Source organism: Populus trichocarpa, chromosome 8, assembly GCF_000002775.5.
Source record: "Populus trichocarpa isolate Nisqually-1 chromosome 8, P.trichocarpa_v4.1, whole genome shotgun sequence".
Taxonomy (NCBI): domain Eukaryota; kingdom Viridiplantae; phylum Streptophyta; class Magnoliopsida; order Malpighiales; family Salicaceae; genus Populus; species Populus trichocarpa.
The window spans coordinates 13,969,379-13,984,884 of NC_037292.2; the positions used below are offsets into that span (position 1 = coordinate 13,969,379).

Genomic DNA, 15,506 nt, shown 5'->3' on the forward strand with positions numbered 1-15,506 from the left:
TAAAATTTTTTATCCTTTAAAAAAATATATAGCTACGTAGTTCATCTACCAACCTATGGACCTTGATCTACGTAGAACTCTGAAATATATAATAAATAATTGATACAAATTGTTGATTATTATAAACAAATATAATTGTGTACATGTTCCCTTAAAGTGTGAATGGTCAAATTAAATCCAGTCTTGATCCATTCACCAAGCCATAACTTGGCCGCATTCAAGGCCGACGAGATGGAGCACCCACAGTTGAATTTGTCAGGATCAAAGAAAATTATAAAATAAGAAAGGAAACCAGAAAAATAAAAATCACAAGTCAAAGCACACCTTACACCAAAAGAATTCCGATCATGCTAGCTCATTGACGATATATATAGAAATGTTTTTGCGGCATGATTATCTTGCCCACAACAGTGCATTCACACCGTTTCTTCTCTAGCTTTTACCACCCCATGGTGGATTCGCAGTGGCTTAATGGAGTTCCACAGCTAGTTCAGGTCTAGCAAAAAAGACTTACGAGGTGCAACATTCTATTACCTAGCTCTGCAGTTTTTTCATGCCAAGAGAGCAGTGATTTATTTACTTGGCACTTTTTTTTTCTTTTACCTTTATCTACACTGGTAAATCCAAGATTAACTGTGAAATTTAGACATGACCAGTGGTTTTTTTCTTTCCTGGAAATGAGAGAATTCAATTACAGCAACAGTATTGTCTCGGCAATATAAATAAAACTTGAATTATGAACATTTTTGGCTCTCGAATTATGTCTGCCAGCCCTTTCTTGGAAATAAAAAAAAAAAATCTTGATTTAGAGAGAGAGCAGGTAAAGTTAAAATCAGTGAAAAGTCATGTCAAGATATATATAATCATACAAAATCATGAATAGAACATTAGCAGTGATCTCACATGGTAACCAAAGATGACATAATTAATTTGACTCACCCCATGATAGCTACCTACTACATGTATGGAATTTGACCCTTCCATATTTTGTTACTGATACTCTTTATCTTCGTTTTTTCTTTTTTTATAATCTCTTGTGATGGAAAAAGGTCCAAGAATCTATTATAGTTCTGGTAATGAAGACATAATTGCATCTTCTTTGTCTCTTCTCTTGCTGCTGCTCACAGAAAGTAGTCTTGTCAATGCTTTTTCACATGTGAATCTCACCTTTAAAACCATTTCAGACACCAATTAGCTAAACCTTCAAGTCCTTGTCTCCCTTCTGTGTGCTCTCACCTCTTTGTTTTACGGCCTCCATTATATTCAGTAAGAGTACTGTGCTTTTTGCTATCATGTTTTTATGTATTTGTTTTTCTTGTTTTAAGGTATGGAATGGATGTAACAGTTTGTATTTTCTGTAGTTTTTGGAGGGAAGAGACTTTGGGGATTGTGATTGGAACAGAGAAAAAATGTTGCGGAGATATCTTTTGGCAGTTGTAGTGTTGATTAATGTTCTTGAACTTGCCAGAGCTAGTCTGTGCACTGATGGGGGAAAGCCACATCGGATTCTTTTGGATACAGATGTTGATACTGATGATTTCTTCGCTCTTTTGTACCTCTTGAAGCTTAACAGATCAGAATTTGAATTGGAGGTGAGTCCTTTTGCTTTTCTTGTATCTGTTGTACATTCATTTTCCGGCTTTTGGATCTGTTGCATAAAAGTTAAGCTGCATATGATCAATGGAAAAGTTGTTAGCTCAGGGTTGAGTTTTGCCTTGATTCTAGAATCATTAAATAGTTTTCTTCCCTAGAATCATCAAATAGTTTTCTTCCCTCTTTGATCACATCAGAATTATTAGATAGTTGGATCAGAGAATTCTTTTCATTCTCTGAAATGGCCAGGTAGTCGAAGCACCTTTTAATCCTAAATAGAGCTCATCTGGATGCTTAAAATATGACTTTAGAGCCTAGTTTCCTGGAATTACAACAGAATTATTATATATCTTTTAGTTACAATGCAGTTTCTGATATCTTTGACAAGGCCTGCATTTTTCCTTTTCAAGATTTTTTGCCTGCTCCAAGATACATATAGGTTCATGAACACTTGATAACATTGGCAGTTATTGCCTTAGTCCAGGCAGTCACTATCAACACAAATGCATGGACTGATGCAGGGCATGCCGCGAACCAAATCTATGACATTCTTTACATGATGGGTCGTGACGATTTATCTGTTGGAATGGGAGGTGAGGGTGGAATAAAAGAAGATGGTCACATACTTCCGGATGTTGGTGGTTATCTTCCTATAGTTGAACAGGTGCGTTCAACTACCCTCTTCTGCATTTAAAGATGGTATCCTTTTCTTTTGATCAAGTTGTACTTTTATGATGATTTGATTTGCTAATACATGCTTAGGGAAGTCAACTTAAAGAAAATTTCATTGAGATATTCACTAATCTCTCGTTTCTATGATTATGTTAATCGACATGGTAGTACTGATGTCTAAGACTCCATATCAGGGAAATGCAACTGCAGGAGGTTGTAGATACAGACAAGCTATTCCTGTTGGTCTAGGAGGACGGCTAGATATTGATTCTAATTATGGCATAAGGAAAGCATTCCTGCCTCAGGTACAAATTTGGTTGAGTTGCTTGTAGTTTTCAACTGCAGTTTAAGCAGATTATTCTCTTTCGCTCGCGCACTCTCACACACTACATGCCAGTGTATTTTGTTTGGATTGATTATTCAGAACAATATGTTAAATCACTATCTAGCAGGTATGTGGTTTCTCCTTTTGTCAACAAGAATTTCCTGTGGAACTGAATCCACGAGCTTAGCATTTGTTGTATTTACAGTTGAATTTGAAGATCTGCTCTTTAACGTTCCTCCCGATAACATTATATTCATATATGTCACATACATTTGTTCATGAACCAGGGCAGCAGGAAGTATTCTCCTCTTCAACAGCCTACTGCCCAGCAAGTGCTGATTGAGAAAGTATCTGCAGGTCCTATTACCATTTTCATAATAGGAGCTCATACAAATATTGGGATTTTTCTTATGAAGAATCCACATCTCAAGAAGAATATCCAGCATATATATGTAATGGGCGGTGGTGTGAGGTCAAAAAATCCAACTGGTTGTTGCCCCAATAATGCAAGTTCATCATGCCAACCAAGACAGTGTGGTAACCCTGGTAATCTGTTCACTGACTACACTAGCAACCCTTATGGTGAATTCAATATCTTTGGTGATCCTTTTGCTGCATACCAGGTAAACCAAGAATAGACTTTGGATACTTCTAGATACAAAGAATGGCTGCATTCTACGATGACACATTTGCTTTTAATTCAGGTGTTTCATTCTGGAATTCCAGTCACCCTTGTGCCCCTTGATGCAACAAATACCATTCCAATAAATGAGAATTTCTTTGAGGCATTTGAGCAAAACCAGCACACATACGAGGCACAATACTGCTTTCAGTCCTTGAAAATGGCTCGTGACACTTGGTTTGACGACCAATTCTATACTGTAATGCTTGTTTCAAGAACTTTTACCAATTGAAACCTTATATTAAATGTCATATATATCTTTTCGTGCGGCAAGGGAGAACTAAAACTTTTATGATCATAAATCTTAATACATCTTTTGCAGAGCTATTTCATGTGGGACTCCTTCACGTCAGGTGTAGCAGTTTCTATCATGCGTACTTTGCATAACCAAAATGGAGAAAATGAATTTGCAGAAATGGAGTATATGAACATAACTGTGGTGACTTCAAATGAACCTTATGGGATAAATGACGGCTCGAATCCATTCTTTAATGACCGTAAAGTTCCAAAGTTTAATCTAGTGAAAGGAGGAGTGCACAGTGGTCATGTTCAGACTGGTCTTCGAGATCCATTTTGCATTGTGCAAAATGGGAAAGGGAGATGCAAGGTAAATCACTTTCTTTAGTGGAAACACACCAGCCAAATTGTGTTCTTAAAAGACCATCTATCATTTATTTTTTTCATCTCACCCAACAAAGATGTTGCTTGTTTTCTTCAATCCAATGGCTTTGGCACTAGGAAAATCAATTTCAGTCGCTTGTTTTAGTTAATTATATTCAAATCTTTACATGTAGGACGGCTACACGGAGGAGGTAACCAGTTCAGATGCAGTACGTGTTCTTGTTGCTACAAGAGCAAAGCCTAATCCGGACAGTAATAGCATCCTTGACAGAGCATACTTCAAGAGCTTTTTGGATGTAAGTTCACTCAAGCATTGTTTCTCTATATAATCATCAGTGTTTATAATTGTTTCTGATGCATCACTTTAGATATCTTTCAATGATATACTAACAAACGTTTTCGTGTATACAGGTTCTTAACCATCCTCATCAGACTGGAAGGTTCAATTTTACTACACAATTTCCTCATTACAAGAAAGTTTTCTACAAACCAGACTTCGGAACCAAAAGACTAGGGAAACCTGTTGTCTTCGATATGGATATGAGCGCAGGGGATTTTCTGGCTTTATTCTATCTCCTTAAAGTGCCAGTAGAAAGAATCAACCTCAAGGCAAGTGCTTTCAATTTTCTAGATTCTTTACAGCAGGCATATGCTATTAGTCCTGTAAAAGCCAAGTTCGAAAGACTACACCTCTAGTTACCATTTTTATTTCAGGCGATAATTGTAACTCCAGTAGGCTGGGCAAATGCTGCAACAATCGATATTGTTTACGATTTATTGCACATGATGGGTCGCGATGACATTCCAGTTGGTCTAGGAGAGGTATTTGCAATGAACCAGTCTGATCCTGTTTTCTCTGCGGTTGGAGACTGCAAGTACCTTAAGGCCATCCCTCACGGGAGTGGTGGACTTTTAGACTCGGACACTCTCTATGGGCTTGCTCGTGATTTACCGCGAAGCCCTAGAAGGTATAATTTCCCTCCATAGATGTTTATGCCTTTTCTTTCCTCTTATTTGAACCGTGATCTTGCTTTATTCGGGACTCAAATATCGAGGGCTTATTTTTCTTCTCAAGGTATACTGCAGAAAACTCTGTAAAATATGGAGCTCCTCGCGACACAGATCACCCTGAGCTCAGGCAGCCTCTAGCACTGGAAATCTGGGATTCCATTGTAAGAACATTGGATCCAGGATCCAAGATTACCATATTGACCAATGGCCCCTTGACCAGTTTAGCCAAGATAATACAGAATGAGAATAACACAAGCTCTGTGATTCAGGTAAGTGGACTTTATCTGCTATTTTCAAGTAACTTGCAACTAATGTTGTGCCACGCAGTGGCGGTACACATGCTCATGATGTTTCAAATGTCATCGCAGGATGTTTATGTTGTTGGAGGACATATCAGCCATAGTGATACAGACAAAGGAAATGTTTTGACTATTGATAGTAATGAGTATACAGAACTAAATATGTTTCTTGATCCCTTGGCTGCTAAGACAGTTTTCGAGTCATCACTTGACATTACGCTCATTCCACTCGGCGTCCAACGTAGAGTCAGTTCCTTTCCTAAGATCCTAAGAAGTTTACGCAGCAAGACGAAAAGAACACCTGAGGAATTGTTTGTGCGGCGTTTGCTATCAAGGCTTTACCGCCTGAAAGAAACTCATCACAGATATCATCACATGGTAAGGATTCTAATCTTAGCCTGAAGGCAAGCACCATTATATTGGTTATAGATAGTAGTAACTGGATCATTTCATAGACTTTCTGAACATTGAAGGGCTTAAATTTGTTTGCTAAGAGACTATAGTTGTATCCGGGGAGTATGCTTGATCCTTCTCTAAAGGAGAGAGTCTTTTAGCTGCCACTACTGAATGAGCTTGCTCTGCAGGATACATTCTTGGGCGAAATCCTTGGTGCAGTCGTCTTAGCTGGGGATCATTCCAAGCTTGAGCCAATCTGGCTAGCCAAACCTATCACGATCCTTGCTGAAGGTGATGAATCGAAAGATGGACAAGTTGTGATTGATGAAAAACAAGGAAAATTTGTCAAGATATTGGAGAGTGTAGAGCCTGAGGCACATTATGATCTTTTCGCAAAGCAACTCACCGTTAAGAAGCAATCTGCTGTCGTTGGAAGCTTTGGTGAACAGAGAAGAATTTGGGGTGCGCCACCAAATTGAATCAGAGGGGTCTGCTTACTGATACATTGGTGTGAACATTATACCCTGACAGCAGTAAATGATTTTTTATTTTTAATACTGTTATTAGTGGAGGATTTCACTGGATCAATCATATTTCCTGCAAGAATAATTCTTTCTGTTTTGTACTTAGCACATTGAAAGAGAAACAAAAAAAAGGTAGCTTATATAGTAGAAAATTGAAGGTATACATTGAAAAAAGGGGTGCTTTCTTTTGTCGGAGCAAAAAAGTATTTTAAACCTGTGAATTCGCATTTGGAAACTATGTGTTCTAAGTTTTAAATCAAGATTTTGATGAATGTCTTTGAAATCTTCTTATAGGATGAACTTTCAAACGGCACAATAGCTAAAAAGACTATTTTCTTCTTCCCCCTTCTCTACTCAGATTTTACCTGCTTGCTATTTCATATTATGATGTTTGTGCACGTATCCAGTGCTTGGAATTTGGAAAATATCTTTAGTGACGAAGCTAGATTCTTTTTTTTTTCTTTTTTCTTTTTTGAGAAATGGGGCAAATCTATTCTAAGGTAAAAACTGGAAAAAATATATTTTATCCATATATATATATATATATATATATTATTGCTTTGAATTATTTGTTGGGGTTTGACCACACTCCCAAATACAAATGTATCCCTGCGATTATTTTTAAAATAAATTTAGTATCGGTTGACTAACGCAAGGCAATCCAAGATATCTCTTACCAGAAATCAAGGAGGGAGGAAAAATAGCGCTAAATATGGCGGAGAAAAAATTAATGCACGCATCTTTGAAAAAGGAAGGTGCATGCATGGTAGGAAGATGTTTAATTACATAAATTCTTTAGAACAAAATCGGATATCTGTAGCCATCATAATTACTGAGAAATCTATCAAAACGCCTATATATAGCGATCTAGTCTCCCTAGTCTCTTGTTTGTTTTTCAAAGAATGGAACTTGATCAGTAAAATATATCGTGAATCGGAGGAGAGAAAATGATCCAGCAGAAGAATCTCTGGGTGCTCTTAGCATTGATTAATACTATAGGACTTGTTGGATTTAATCATCTGTGCCATGCAGAGGGAAAGGCACACCGTATTCTTTTGGACACAGATGTCGATACTGATGATGTCTTCGCTCTTTTCTACCTCTTGAAGCTCAACAGATCACGATTTGGATTGGAGGTCAGTCTGTCAATTGATCAAGTATGTGTTTAACAAATTACATCAATCGAGTCTGCTTTGATCATCAGTCTGCTCTATGCTTGCTCCAGGCAGTCACTGTGAACACGAACTCATGGACAGATGCAGGGCATGGTGTGAGCCAAATCTATGACATTCTTTACATGATGGGCCGTGACGATGTGTCTGTTGGGATGGGAGGTGAGGGTGGAATAGCAGAAGATGGCCACATATTCCCAGATGTTGGTGGTTTTCTTCCTATAGTTGAACAGGTCGGTCTTCAACTGTGCCCCCCTCATGATCTTCTGCTAGATTTCACTGCAATTTTTACTATTCTTTCGTTGTCTCTGAATTTATGGACTCAATGATACCTGAGGCTGTATGATATTACTCAGGGGAAGTCAACAGCAGGAGGTTGTAGATACAGACAAGCTATTCCTGTTGGTCCTAGAGGACGGCTGGATCTTGATTCTAACTACGGCTTACGGAGAGCATTTCTGCCACAGGTACAGAATTAGTCAGAGCCCATTTGAAATTGCGGCGCGCTGCGGCATGAAAATCATATATCGTAATCTTAAACAAACATTAGCCGAGTTTGCTTCTGGTATAGACATGGGATTTTGTTTTCCTATATACTTTACTGATGGAAATAATTGAATGAAATAAATAAACAAATCATTTTTAGCTGCCTTCTGAAAATCATAATCAATATTTAGTAAATGACTTTAATGATATTGATTTTTATGATATTATTAAATTTAATTTCTTAATTCATATATGACTTGTTTATTTATGGAACTAATCAAATAAAATTCAATTAATAAAGGAAACAAGTTAATTATTTTATTTATGAATATAATTGAAATATTTCTTAAATAAATTATTTGTTTATTTGTTTATTCTTTATTGAAATTCAATATAATTGTTATTTCTACGACTTGAGAATAGCAAATTAATTTTATTTTTGAGAAATAATTATAAAATAAACTAATTAGTTCTTAAAATGAACAAAAGAATTAGTTCTTTTTTTTATATAAAATTTTGTTGATAAATTAACCAGGGCAGCAGGAAATATTCTCCTCTTGAACAGCCAACCGCCCAACAAGTGCTGACAGAAAAGATATCTGCAGGTCCTATTACTGTTTTAATTACAGGAGCTCATACAAATATTGGCGTTTTTCTTATGAACAATCCACATCTGAAGAACAACATTGAGCATATATACGCGATGGGTGGGGCCGTGAGGTCAGACGGCAATCTGTTTGCAGACCTCTATAGTAATCCTTATGCTGAATTTAATATATTTGCAGATCCTTTTGCTGCATACCAGGTATTTAATTAATTAATAAGCAAAAACAAATATATATATATATATATATATATATTAGCTAGGTAATAAATAAGAATTGTTGCCTGTGATTATTAATGGAGAGTACGCAGATTTGCTTCTAGGTTTTACATTCTGGAATTCCTCTCACCCTTGTGCCCCTCGATGCAACCAATACCATTCCTACAAATGAGAATTTCTTCAAGGCATTTGAGCAGAACCAGCACACCTACGAGGCACAATACTGCTTCCGGTCCTTGAAAATGACTCGTGACACTCGGACTGACGACCACTTTTACACTGTAATCCTTCCGTATCTTCCTTTTCGTTTTGTTCTTCTTCTTCAAGATTCCTCAGCAGCAAGTGACAGTTTCCTTTTTACGATTGTCGATGGGATGTGTGTTTCAGTGACTGACAAGATTTTTTGCAGAGCCATTACATGTGGGACACCTTCGCAGCTGGTGTAGCAGTTTCTACCATGCGTAACTCGCAAAACCGAGATGGAGAAAATGAATTTGCTGAAATGGAGTACATGAACATAACAGTAGTGACTTCAAATGAACCTTTTGGGATAAGTGATAGCTCGAATCCATTCTTTTACCACCGTGAAGTCCCAAGGTTTAATCTAACGAAAGGCGGAGTGCACAGTGGTCATGTGCAGACAGGCCTTCGAGATCCTCTTTGCCTCGGGGAGAATGGGAAAGGGCGGTGTGAGGTAATCTTTCTAGGACCCCTGCATGCCATCTTCTGTACTTCATAGAGAAAGATGTATCATTTCTTTAAGGATTTACCTTGTAATTTCCTTTCCGAAATGTTAACTGGCCTTCTGATGCAACATAATGGTCGATATAGGATGGCTATACAAAGGAGGTAAGTGGTGCAGAGGCAGTGCGTGTTCTTGTTGCTACGAGAGCGAAGCCTAATCCTGACAGGAATAGCACACTTGACAGAGCATTCTACAAGAGCTTCTTGGATGTGAGTTCACCAAGGCATTAATCTTGTTCTTCTGAATCTAAAGTTCTTTTTGCTTATTCCTTAACTCTAGACCAACAAAATCTAATGCAATGGTAATACAGGTCCTGAATGACCCTCAACAGTCTGGGAGGTTTAATTTTACCACTCAATTTCCTCATTACAAGGAAGTTCTTTACAGGCCAGACTTTGGAACCAAAGGACTGGGGAAGCCTGTTGTCTTTGATATGGATATGAGTGTTGGAGATTTCCTGGCTTTATTCTATCTCCTTAAAGTGCCTGTAGAAGAGATCAACGTCAAGGTAAGTGACTTCAATTTTCCAACAAGTATATACAATTAGCTCTGCTCGTCAAAACCAGCTCGGGATCTAACCCGATAAAGGACCAAGATCATTGAGTTGTTAGGTCAACCTGGTTCAATCATTTCTTATCAAAAAGACATTGTTTTGTTCTTTTAAAAAAATTCCTTAGCCAATTGTTTTGTTTTGTTCTTTTAAAAAAATTCCTTAGCCAATTTAAACAAGTCAATGTTGAAACCGATTCAAATTGAAACCAGCTAAGACCAGATTAGGTTTGTCGAGTTATTCTATAGAATTGTCTTCGAGTTACCCCGTAGAGTTAGAGTTGTGTTGGGTTTAATAATTATACTTGCGACTACCAACACATTGGTTCCAGTTGTACAAAACACAACTATGGTGCCTTTTTCTGTTCTCTTTCCCTCCTCTCGAAAGCAGTGGGTCTAATGTCATATCCTCTTGGTCATTTCATCCAGGGAATCATTGTAAGTCCAACAGGATGGGCAAATGCTGCAACGATAGACATTGTTTATGATTTTTTGCATATGATGGGCCGTGATGATATTCCAGTTGGTCTAGGAGATGTATTTGCAATGAACCAGTCTGATCCTGTTTTCTCTGCGGTTGGAGACTGCAAGTACCTTAAGGCCATCCCTCACGGGAGTGGTGGACTTTTAGACTCGGACACTCTCTATGGGCTTGCTCGTGATTTACCGCGAAGCCCTAGAAGGTATAATTTCCCTCCATAGATCTTGATGCCTTTTCTTTCCTCTTATTTGAACCGTGATCTTGCTTTTTTCGGGACTCAAATATCGAGGGCTTATTTTTCTTCTCAAGGTATACTGCAGAAAACTCTGTAAAATATGGAGCTCCTCGCGACACAGATCACCCTGAGCTCAGGCAGCCTCTAGCACTGGAAATCTGGGATTCCATTGTAAGAACATTGGATCCAGGATCCAAGATTACCATATTGACCAATGGCCCCTTGACTAGTTTAGCCAAGATAATACAGAATGAGAATAACACAAGCTCTGTGATTCAGGTAAGTGGACTTTATCTGCTATTTTCAAGTAACTTGCAACTAATGTTGTGCCACGCAGTGGTGGTACACATGCTCATGATGTTTCAAATGTCATCGCAGGATGTTTATGTTGTTGGAGGACATATCAGCCATAGTGATACAGACAAAGGAAATGTTTTGACTATTGATAGTAATGAGTATACAGAACTAAATATGTTTCTTGATCCCTTAGCTGCTAAGACGGTTTTCGAGTCATCACTTGACATCACGCTCATTCCACTCGGCGTCCAACGCAGAGTCAGTTCCTTTCCAGAGATCCTAGAAAGGCTACGCAAGATTAACACAACACCCGAGGCATTGTTTGCGCAGCGTTTGCTATCAAGGCTTTACCACTTGAAAGAAACTCATCGTAGATATCAACAAATGGTAAGGGTTCTAATCTTAGCATGTATCAGTACTTCTGAAAATCATAATCCTAGAAGAAAAGCATTGCTATCATTTTTGTTCCTGTTTTTTACTGTCTGATCAGAATCAGCATTTTACACAACGTGTAATTGAAATTGTTTCGTAGACTTTCTGCATTTTCGAGAGCTTAAGATTTACATGTGAGTGTTGTTGAATACATGGAGTATCTTTGATCTTTCTCTGATGGAGAATCTTTAGCTGCTATTGCTAAATGATATTACACTGCAGGATACCTTCTTAGGGGAAATCCTTGGTGCAGTAGTGTTAGCTGGTAATTTTTCGAAGCTGGACCCAACATTCCGAGTCAAACCCATCAAAGTCCTTGCTGAAGGTGTTGAATCAGAGGATGGACGAATAGTAATTGATGAAAAACAAGGAAGATTGGTTAAAATAGTGGAGAAAGTAGACTTGGGAGCATATTACGATCTTTTCACAGAGCAGCTGCGCAGCAAGGAACAATCTGCTGTCATAGGAAGCTTTGATGAGCAGAGAAGAAATTGGAGTGTGCCGTTAAATTTAACCAAAGGTAAGCTTAGTTTATTGGGCTAATTATTTCCAGACAACAGGAAATGGTTTCTCTTTTTTTTTCAACTTTTTTAACTCCGATATTTTTTTAATTGTATGCTTAAACTCTTCTTGTGTACAGGATTTCACTAGACCAATAACTCATGCAGAAATTATTAGTTCTGCTGTTCTGTACTTGGAATAATGAAAAAAAAAATAAAGTGCCTGTAAACTTATAGGGAAACAGTGAATATAGACATTGAAAATTTGGGTTCTATCTTTTCTTGGAACAAAATATTTGTAAAAGGTTGTGTTAGGTTAGAATTTTAAAACAGATATAATAAAAACATAAACATGTTTGGTTGGAGAGACATAAAAATATTCAGCTGTCAAAACAATTTTCCTTCTCTTTCGTTCTACCAAAACAGAAGCAGAGACCAAGATGTTTGGTGATAGTGATCGGTCCTCTACTTGGAGACTAAACAGGCAATGGCAACGAAACCTGGGTAGTTTTTTTTAATCACAACTAACCTCCACGTTTGTGTCCATTGCTTCGCAGCAGACAGAAGAGACAGCCTCAACAGATTACAGTTGACCTTAAAAATCAAAATCTTTCCAGTTGATTTCATTAAAGTATTGGCTGTCCAACGATTCAATATCACGGTAAACTTCACACCCGCTTAAGGGCTTTGTTACACAGTTGCCATTTACAACTGGCAACTTCAGAACTTGAACAGAACTTTGGGGTAGGAATATCACTATTGCTTCACTATCTGACCATTGAAATTGTGTACTAGTCCTGTAAGATCTTCAGTATCAAACTGAGCGTACAGATTGCAAAAATTACTACGGTGACAATGAGAAACCAATTTTTAATTAATTAGGAAATGGGGTTTCTTACTTCTACAAACAACACCAGTATTGCACTTGATTGAAAGATAAATGCCCCTGCCTATTAAAAATACTGTCACTCGGTGTAAACCAGCTTGTAAGTTGTAGATTGAGACCAAAAAATAACGTCCCTAAAACCCAAAATCAAGTTGCCTAAATCCTGTCAAATAAATGATCTTGCAGTGATTACTGTATCGACATTAACCTCTGGGAATATTGCATGAACAAGAATCCATGTCATGAAATCATATCGGATGCAGCTCTTGAATTATAATAATCAGCAGTCAAAACCATTAGATTGTCTAGCATGAAGAACAAAGGAAAAGATGGTAAATAAAAGAGAAGCATGAAGAGCAATGGTTGTCTGGATTGAAGCACATAATGATAAGTTGTAGTTCATGGGACTTATGTTCATGAATTAATACAAGCACAATCTCATTAGTTAAACAGAACCTTCCAGTGAGAGTAGTAGAACGCGAAAAAACCCAAAAAAGCTTCTCTACAGTAATCCTCCCACTTTTACTTGCAGCTTTCCTTGCATTGAATTGATAGCCCTTAAGAACTCAATTCTTCCATAGGAATCGTCCCGCAAGCTGCCACGATCTGTTGCTCCAACTGTCATAGAAAACATTTCATTTGAAAAACAAAACATGAATACAAAAGAAATTCAACATCTAGATTTCTTTAAACAAATGAGCATGTTATTAAGCAAAAGTAATTGACTCTACTCACCCTGATTAGAGCTTCAAGCTTGCTCTTCACAAGATAGTAATCCTGTTTCAATTGCTGCAGGCATCTCAGGCACCTGCGATCCAAGTAACCAATCACTTGTAATTGTAATATTAAACATTGTTTCACTTGAAAATACTGATCCTGAGATTCAATTGCTAAATGAGAAGAAAAAAAACTAGGAAAATAATTTGAAAAGATGAAAGAAAACAATATGGAGAATGCGGTAGAGGAAAATAACTCACCCCTCAATGTTCTGTTCCTCACAGAAGTTGCGAAAGGCGATGCAGTCGTTTTTAACTCTCAGTGCACCTATGCTATATAACACAAAATCCAATCTTGTAATCATTCATCGAAAAACTGAGTTGAAGAGAAGAATTCATCTTTATTAAATCAAACAAAAATGAACTAAAAAGAAAAACAAACAATTTTAACAATTCCAAGTCTAGTTTTTCTAGGCCATGTGTATTAGATCTGAACTATTTTTGTAAGGTTCAATGCATTTCATATCCAATATGGAGAAAAACAAACCCTCAAGAATGCTTTTTTTTTTTAGCTGTATAGGAAGCAAACATGTACCTGGAGCTGCTACCCTTAAACTGGTGAACATGAGCATCAACCTTTTTGAAGTCTATATTTTGCTGTTCTCTATAAAAGGAGAGGTAAAAAGAAACCCATTTAGTTAAAATACAGTCAGCTAGCTAGAATCAACCATAACCAAAAGGAAAGCTCAAAACTTTTAATCAACATCATGCAGTTTCAGATGTCTGAGAGGAAGTCTCCTTACAAGGCAGAGGTTAGATCAGTCAGAAGCCTCTCTGAATCTTCAAAGAAGAGAGATACCACTTCAGCAACAAAATCTGGATTGCTCTCATCTTGCAGAAGCTGAAGCTGTTGAAACTGGGCATCCAGAAAACCCTTCATCCACCCAAAAAAAGAACATACAGAGATGAAAACCCAACACAAACACTGACAAAACTCAACAGCAAAACAGAGACAGACTAAAGAAAGTTAACAACATTTTTTTTTTTTTGCACTACCTCCCTAAACAAGGACTTGGTATATTCAACCCATGCTCTCTGCATCTGGCCAACCTCCATGCTTTGACCCTCTCTCTTAAAAAGTTGGAAGAACACAAAAACAATGTGAGTTTTTAAGCTACGGTTAAACACAGCTTTGTGGCTTAAATTTTCAGATCTTGTGGAGTTACTGCACAATCAAAGTGGGTAATAACTAGAGAGCATAAATGCTATGGAAAAATTAAATGTGGAGAGATTTTTGCTTGCTTTTTTGGTTATTAAGAGATTGACTAGCCACCTTTCTTTATCCTTTCCTCTCTGGATTTGTGCTTATGTTCTGTTTTCAGTATTATTTTTTTGGCTCGCACTCAGATTCCAGTCACAGTCACAGTCACAGCCCCACCAACAACATTTGCTCTTCTACTATATCATCATTTAAATGAAGGAACCTCAACCTGACTCCATCTTCATCCTAACTTTACTTGTGCTAAGGCTAATGTATTCCTTCAAGAATAAAATTATTTTTTATGTGCACCACAAAGTAGAAAGTGGAAAACTATTGGTTCTGGTTAAAATTATTGACTCTGACTTCAGACCTTCTTTTTTTTTTTTGCTTAATTTCACGCAACAGTTTATTTTCGTTACTTTACATGTTAATTAAGATTAAATTTATTCTTCTGGCCATCTTAAAGGCGACACCACATGAGTAAGATAAATTTAAGTAAATAAATTAATTTTAATTGCTATTATCAAAGATTGAGTTTATTATAGGATTTCTGATACATTTAAGCATCATTGTCGTATCTCATCCGTAATTTGACTCGAAAAAACACTCAATAACTCGTTGAGTAATAAAATTAATATTTTTTTATTAAATTAATGTTATTTTTTTTATTTGTAAATATTAATATTAAACTTGTAAAGTTTGGATGAATATTGTTGGGTCAATTAAATCATTAAAATTTCATCTTAGTCGGTTTAGTCATATTAATAATTTTTCAATCAAATTAAAATTTATATGGTAAT

The 15,506-nt window shown here is 37.0% G+C and overlaps 2 protein-coding genes across 17 annotated transcripts; one reads left to right on the forward strand and one right to left on the reverse strand.

The window, feature by feature from the left end:
- The first annotated feature begins 374 nt into the window (after window positions 1–374).
- Window positions 375–12,116, forward strand: LOC7473265 (nucleoside hydrolase 3). Of its 16 annotated transcripts, XM_024607628.2 has the most exons (14): window positions 401–517; window positions 1,185–1,266; window positions 1,362–1,592; window positions 2,078–2,257; window positions 2,460–2,570; window positions 2,878–3,213; window positions 3,295–3,471; window positions 3,595–3,879; window positions 4,067–4,189; window positions 4,305–4,502; window positions 4,608–4,861; window positions 4,969–5,173; window positions 5,273–5,581; window positions 5,788–6,220. In XM_024607628.2, the coding sequence occupies exons 3-14, from the start codon at window positions 1,410–1,412 to the stop codon at window positions 6,076–6,078; spliced, it is 2,652 nt and encodes an 883-aa protein (XP_024463396.1). In that variant the 5' UTR covers window positions 401–517; window positions 1,185–1,266; window positions 1,362–1,409; the 3' UTR covers window positions 6,079–6,220. The 16 variants fall into 16 exon arrangements, with proteins under 16 accessions (XP_024463397.1, XP_024463396.1, XP_052310923.1 ...); XM_024607629.2 differs by lacking the exon at window positions 1,185–1,266 and having other exon boundaries at window positions 375–517; XM_024607633.2 differs by lacking the exon at window positions 401–517 and having other exon boundaries at window positions 962–1,266; window positions 5,698–5,833.
- Window positions 12,117–13,079: 963 nt separating this feature from the next.
- Window positions 13,080–14,981, reverse strand: LOC7473266 (histidine-containing phosphotransfer protein 1). The gene is made up of 6 exons (XM_002312683.4): window positions 14,502–14,981; window positions 14,249–14,379; window positions 14,041–14,109; window positions 13,707–13,778; window positions 13,465–13,537; window positions 13,080–13,347 (listed from the first exon to the last, which is right to left on the reverse strand). Exons 1-6 carry the CDS (start codon window positions 14,559–14,561, stop codon window positions 13,288–13,290), a joined length of 465 nt encoding a protein of 154 aa, XP_002312719.1. The 5' UTR covers window positions 14,562–14,981; the 3' UTR covers window positions 13,080–13,287.
- Between the last annotated feature and the right edge of the window lie 525 nt (window positions 14,982–15,506).

Bases quoted from the DNA above. Each gene is read 5' to 3' on its own strand.
- LOC7473265 (XM_024607629.2), top strand. From the start codon at position 1,410: ATGTTGCGGAGATATCTTTTGGCAGTTGTAGTGTTGATTAATGTTCTT. The intron at 3,214-3,294 runs GTAAACCAAGAA...CTTTTAATTCAG, and splicing joins ATCCTTTTGCTGCATACCAG to GTGTTTCATTCTGGAATTCC. The intron at 4,503-4,607 runs GCAAGTGCTTTC...TTTTTATTTCAG, and splicing joins TAGAAAGAATCAACCTCAAG to GCGATAATTGTAACTCCAGT.
- LOC7473266 (XM_002312683.4), bottom strand. From the start codon at position 14,561: ATGGAGGTTGGCCAGATGCAGAGAGCATGGGTTGAATATACCAAGTCC. The intron at 13,538-13,706 runs GTGAGTTATTTT...CTTGGATCGCAG, and splicing joins GAGGAACAGAACATTGAGGG to GTGCCTGAGATGCCTGCAGC. The intron at 13,348-13,464 runs GTGAGTAGAGTC...TTTCTATGACAG, and splicing joins AGCTTGAAGCTCTAATCAGG to TTGGAGCAACAGATCGTGGC.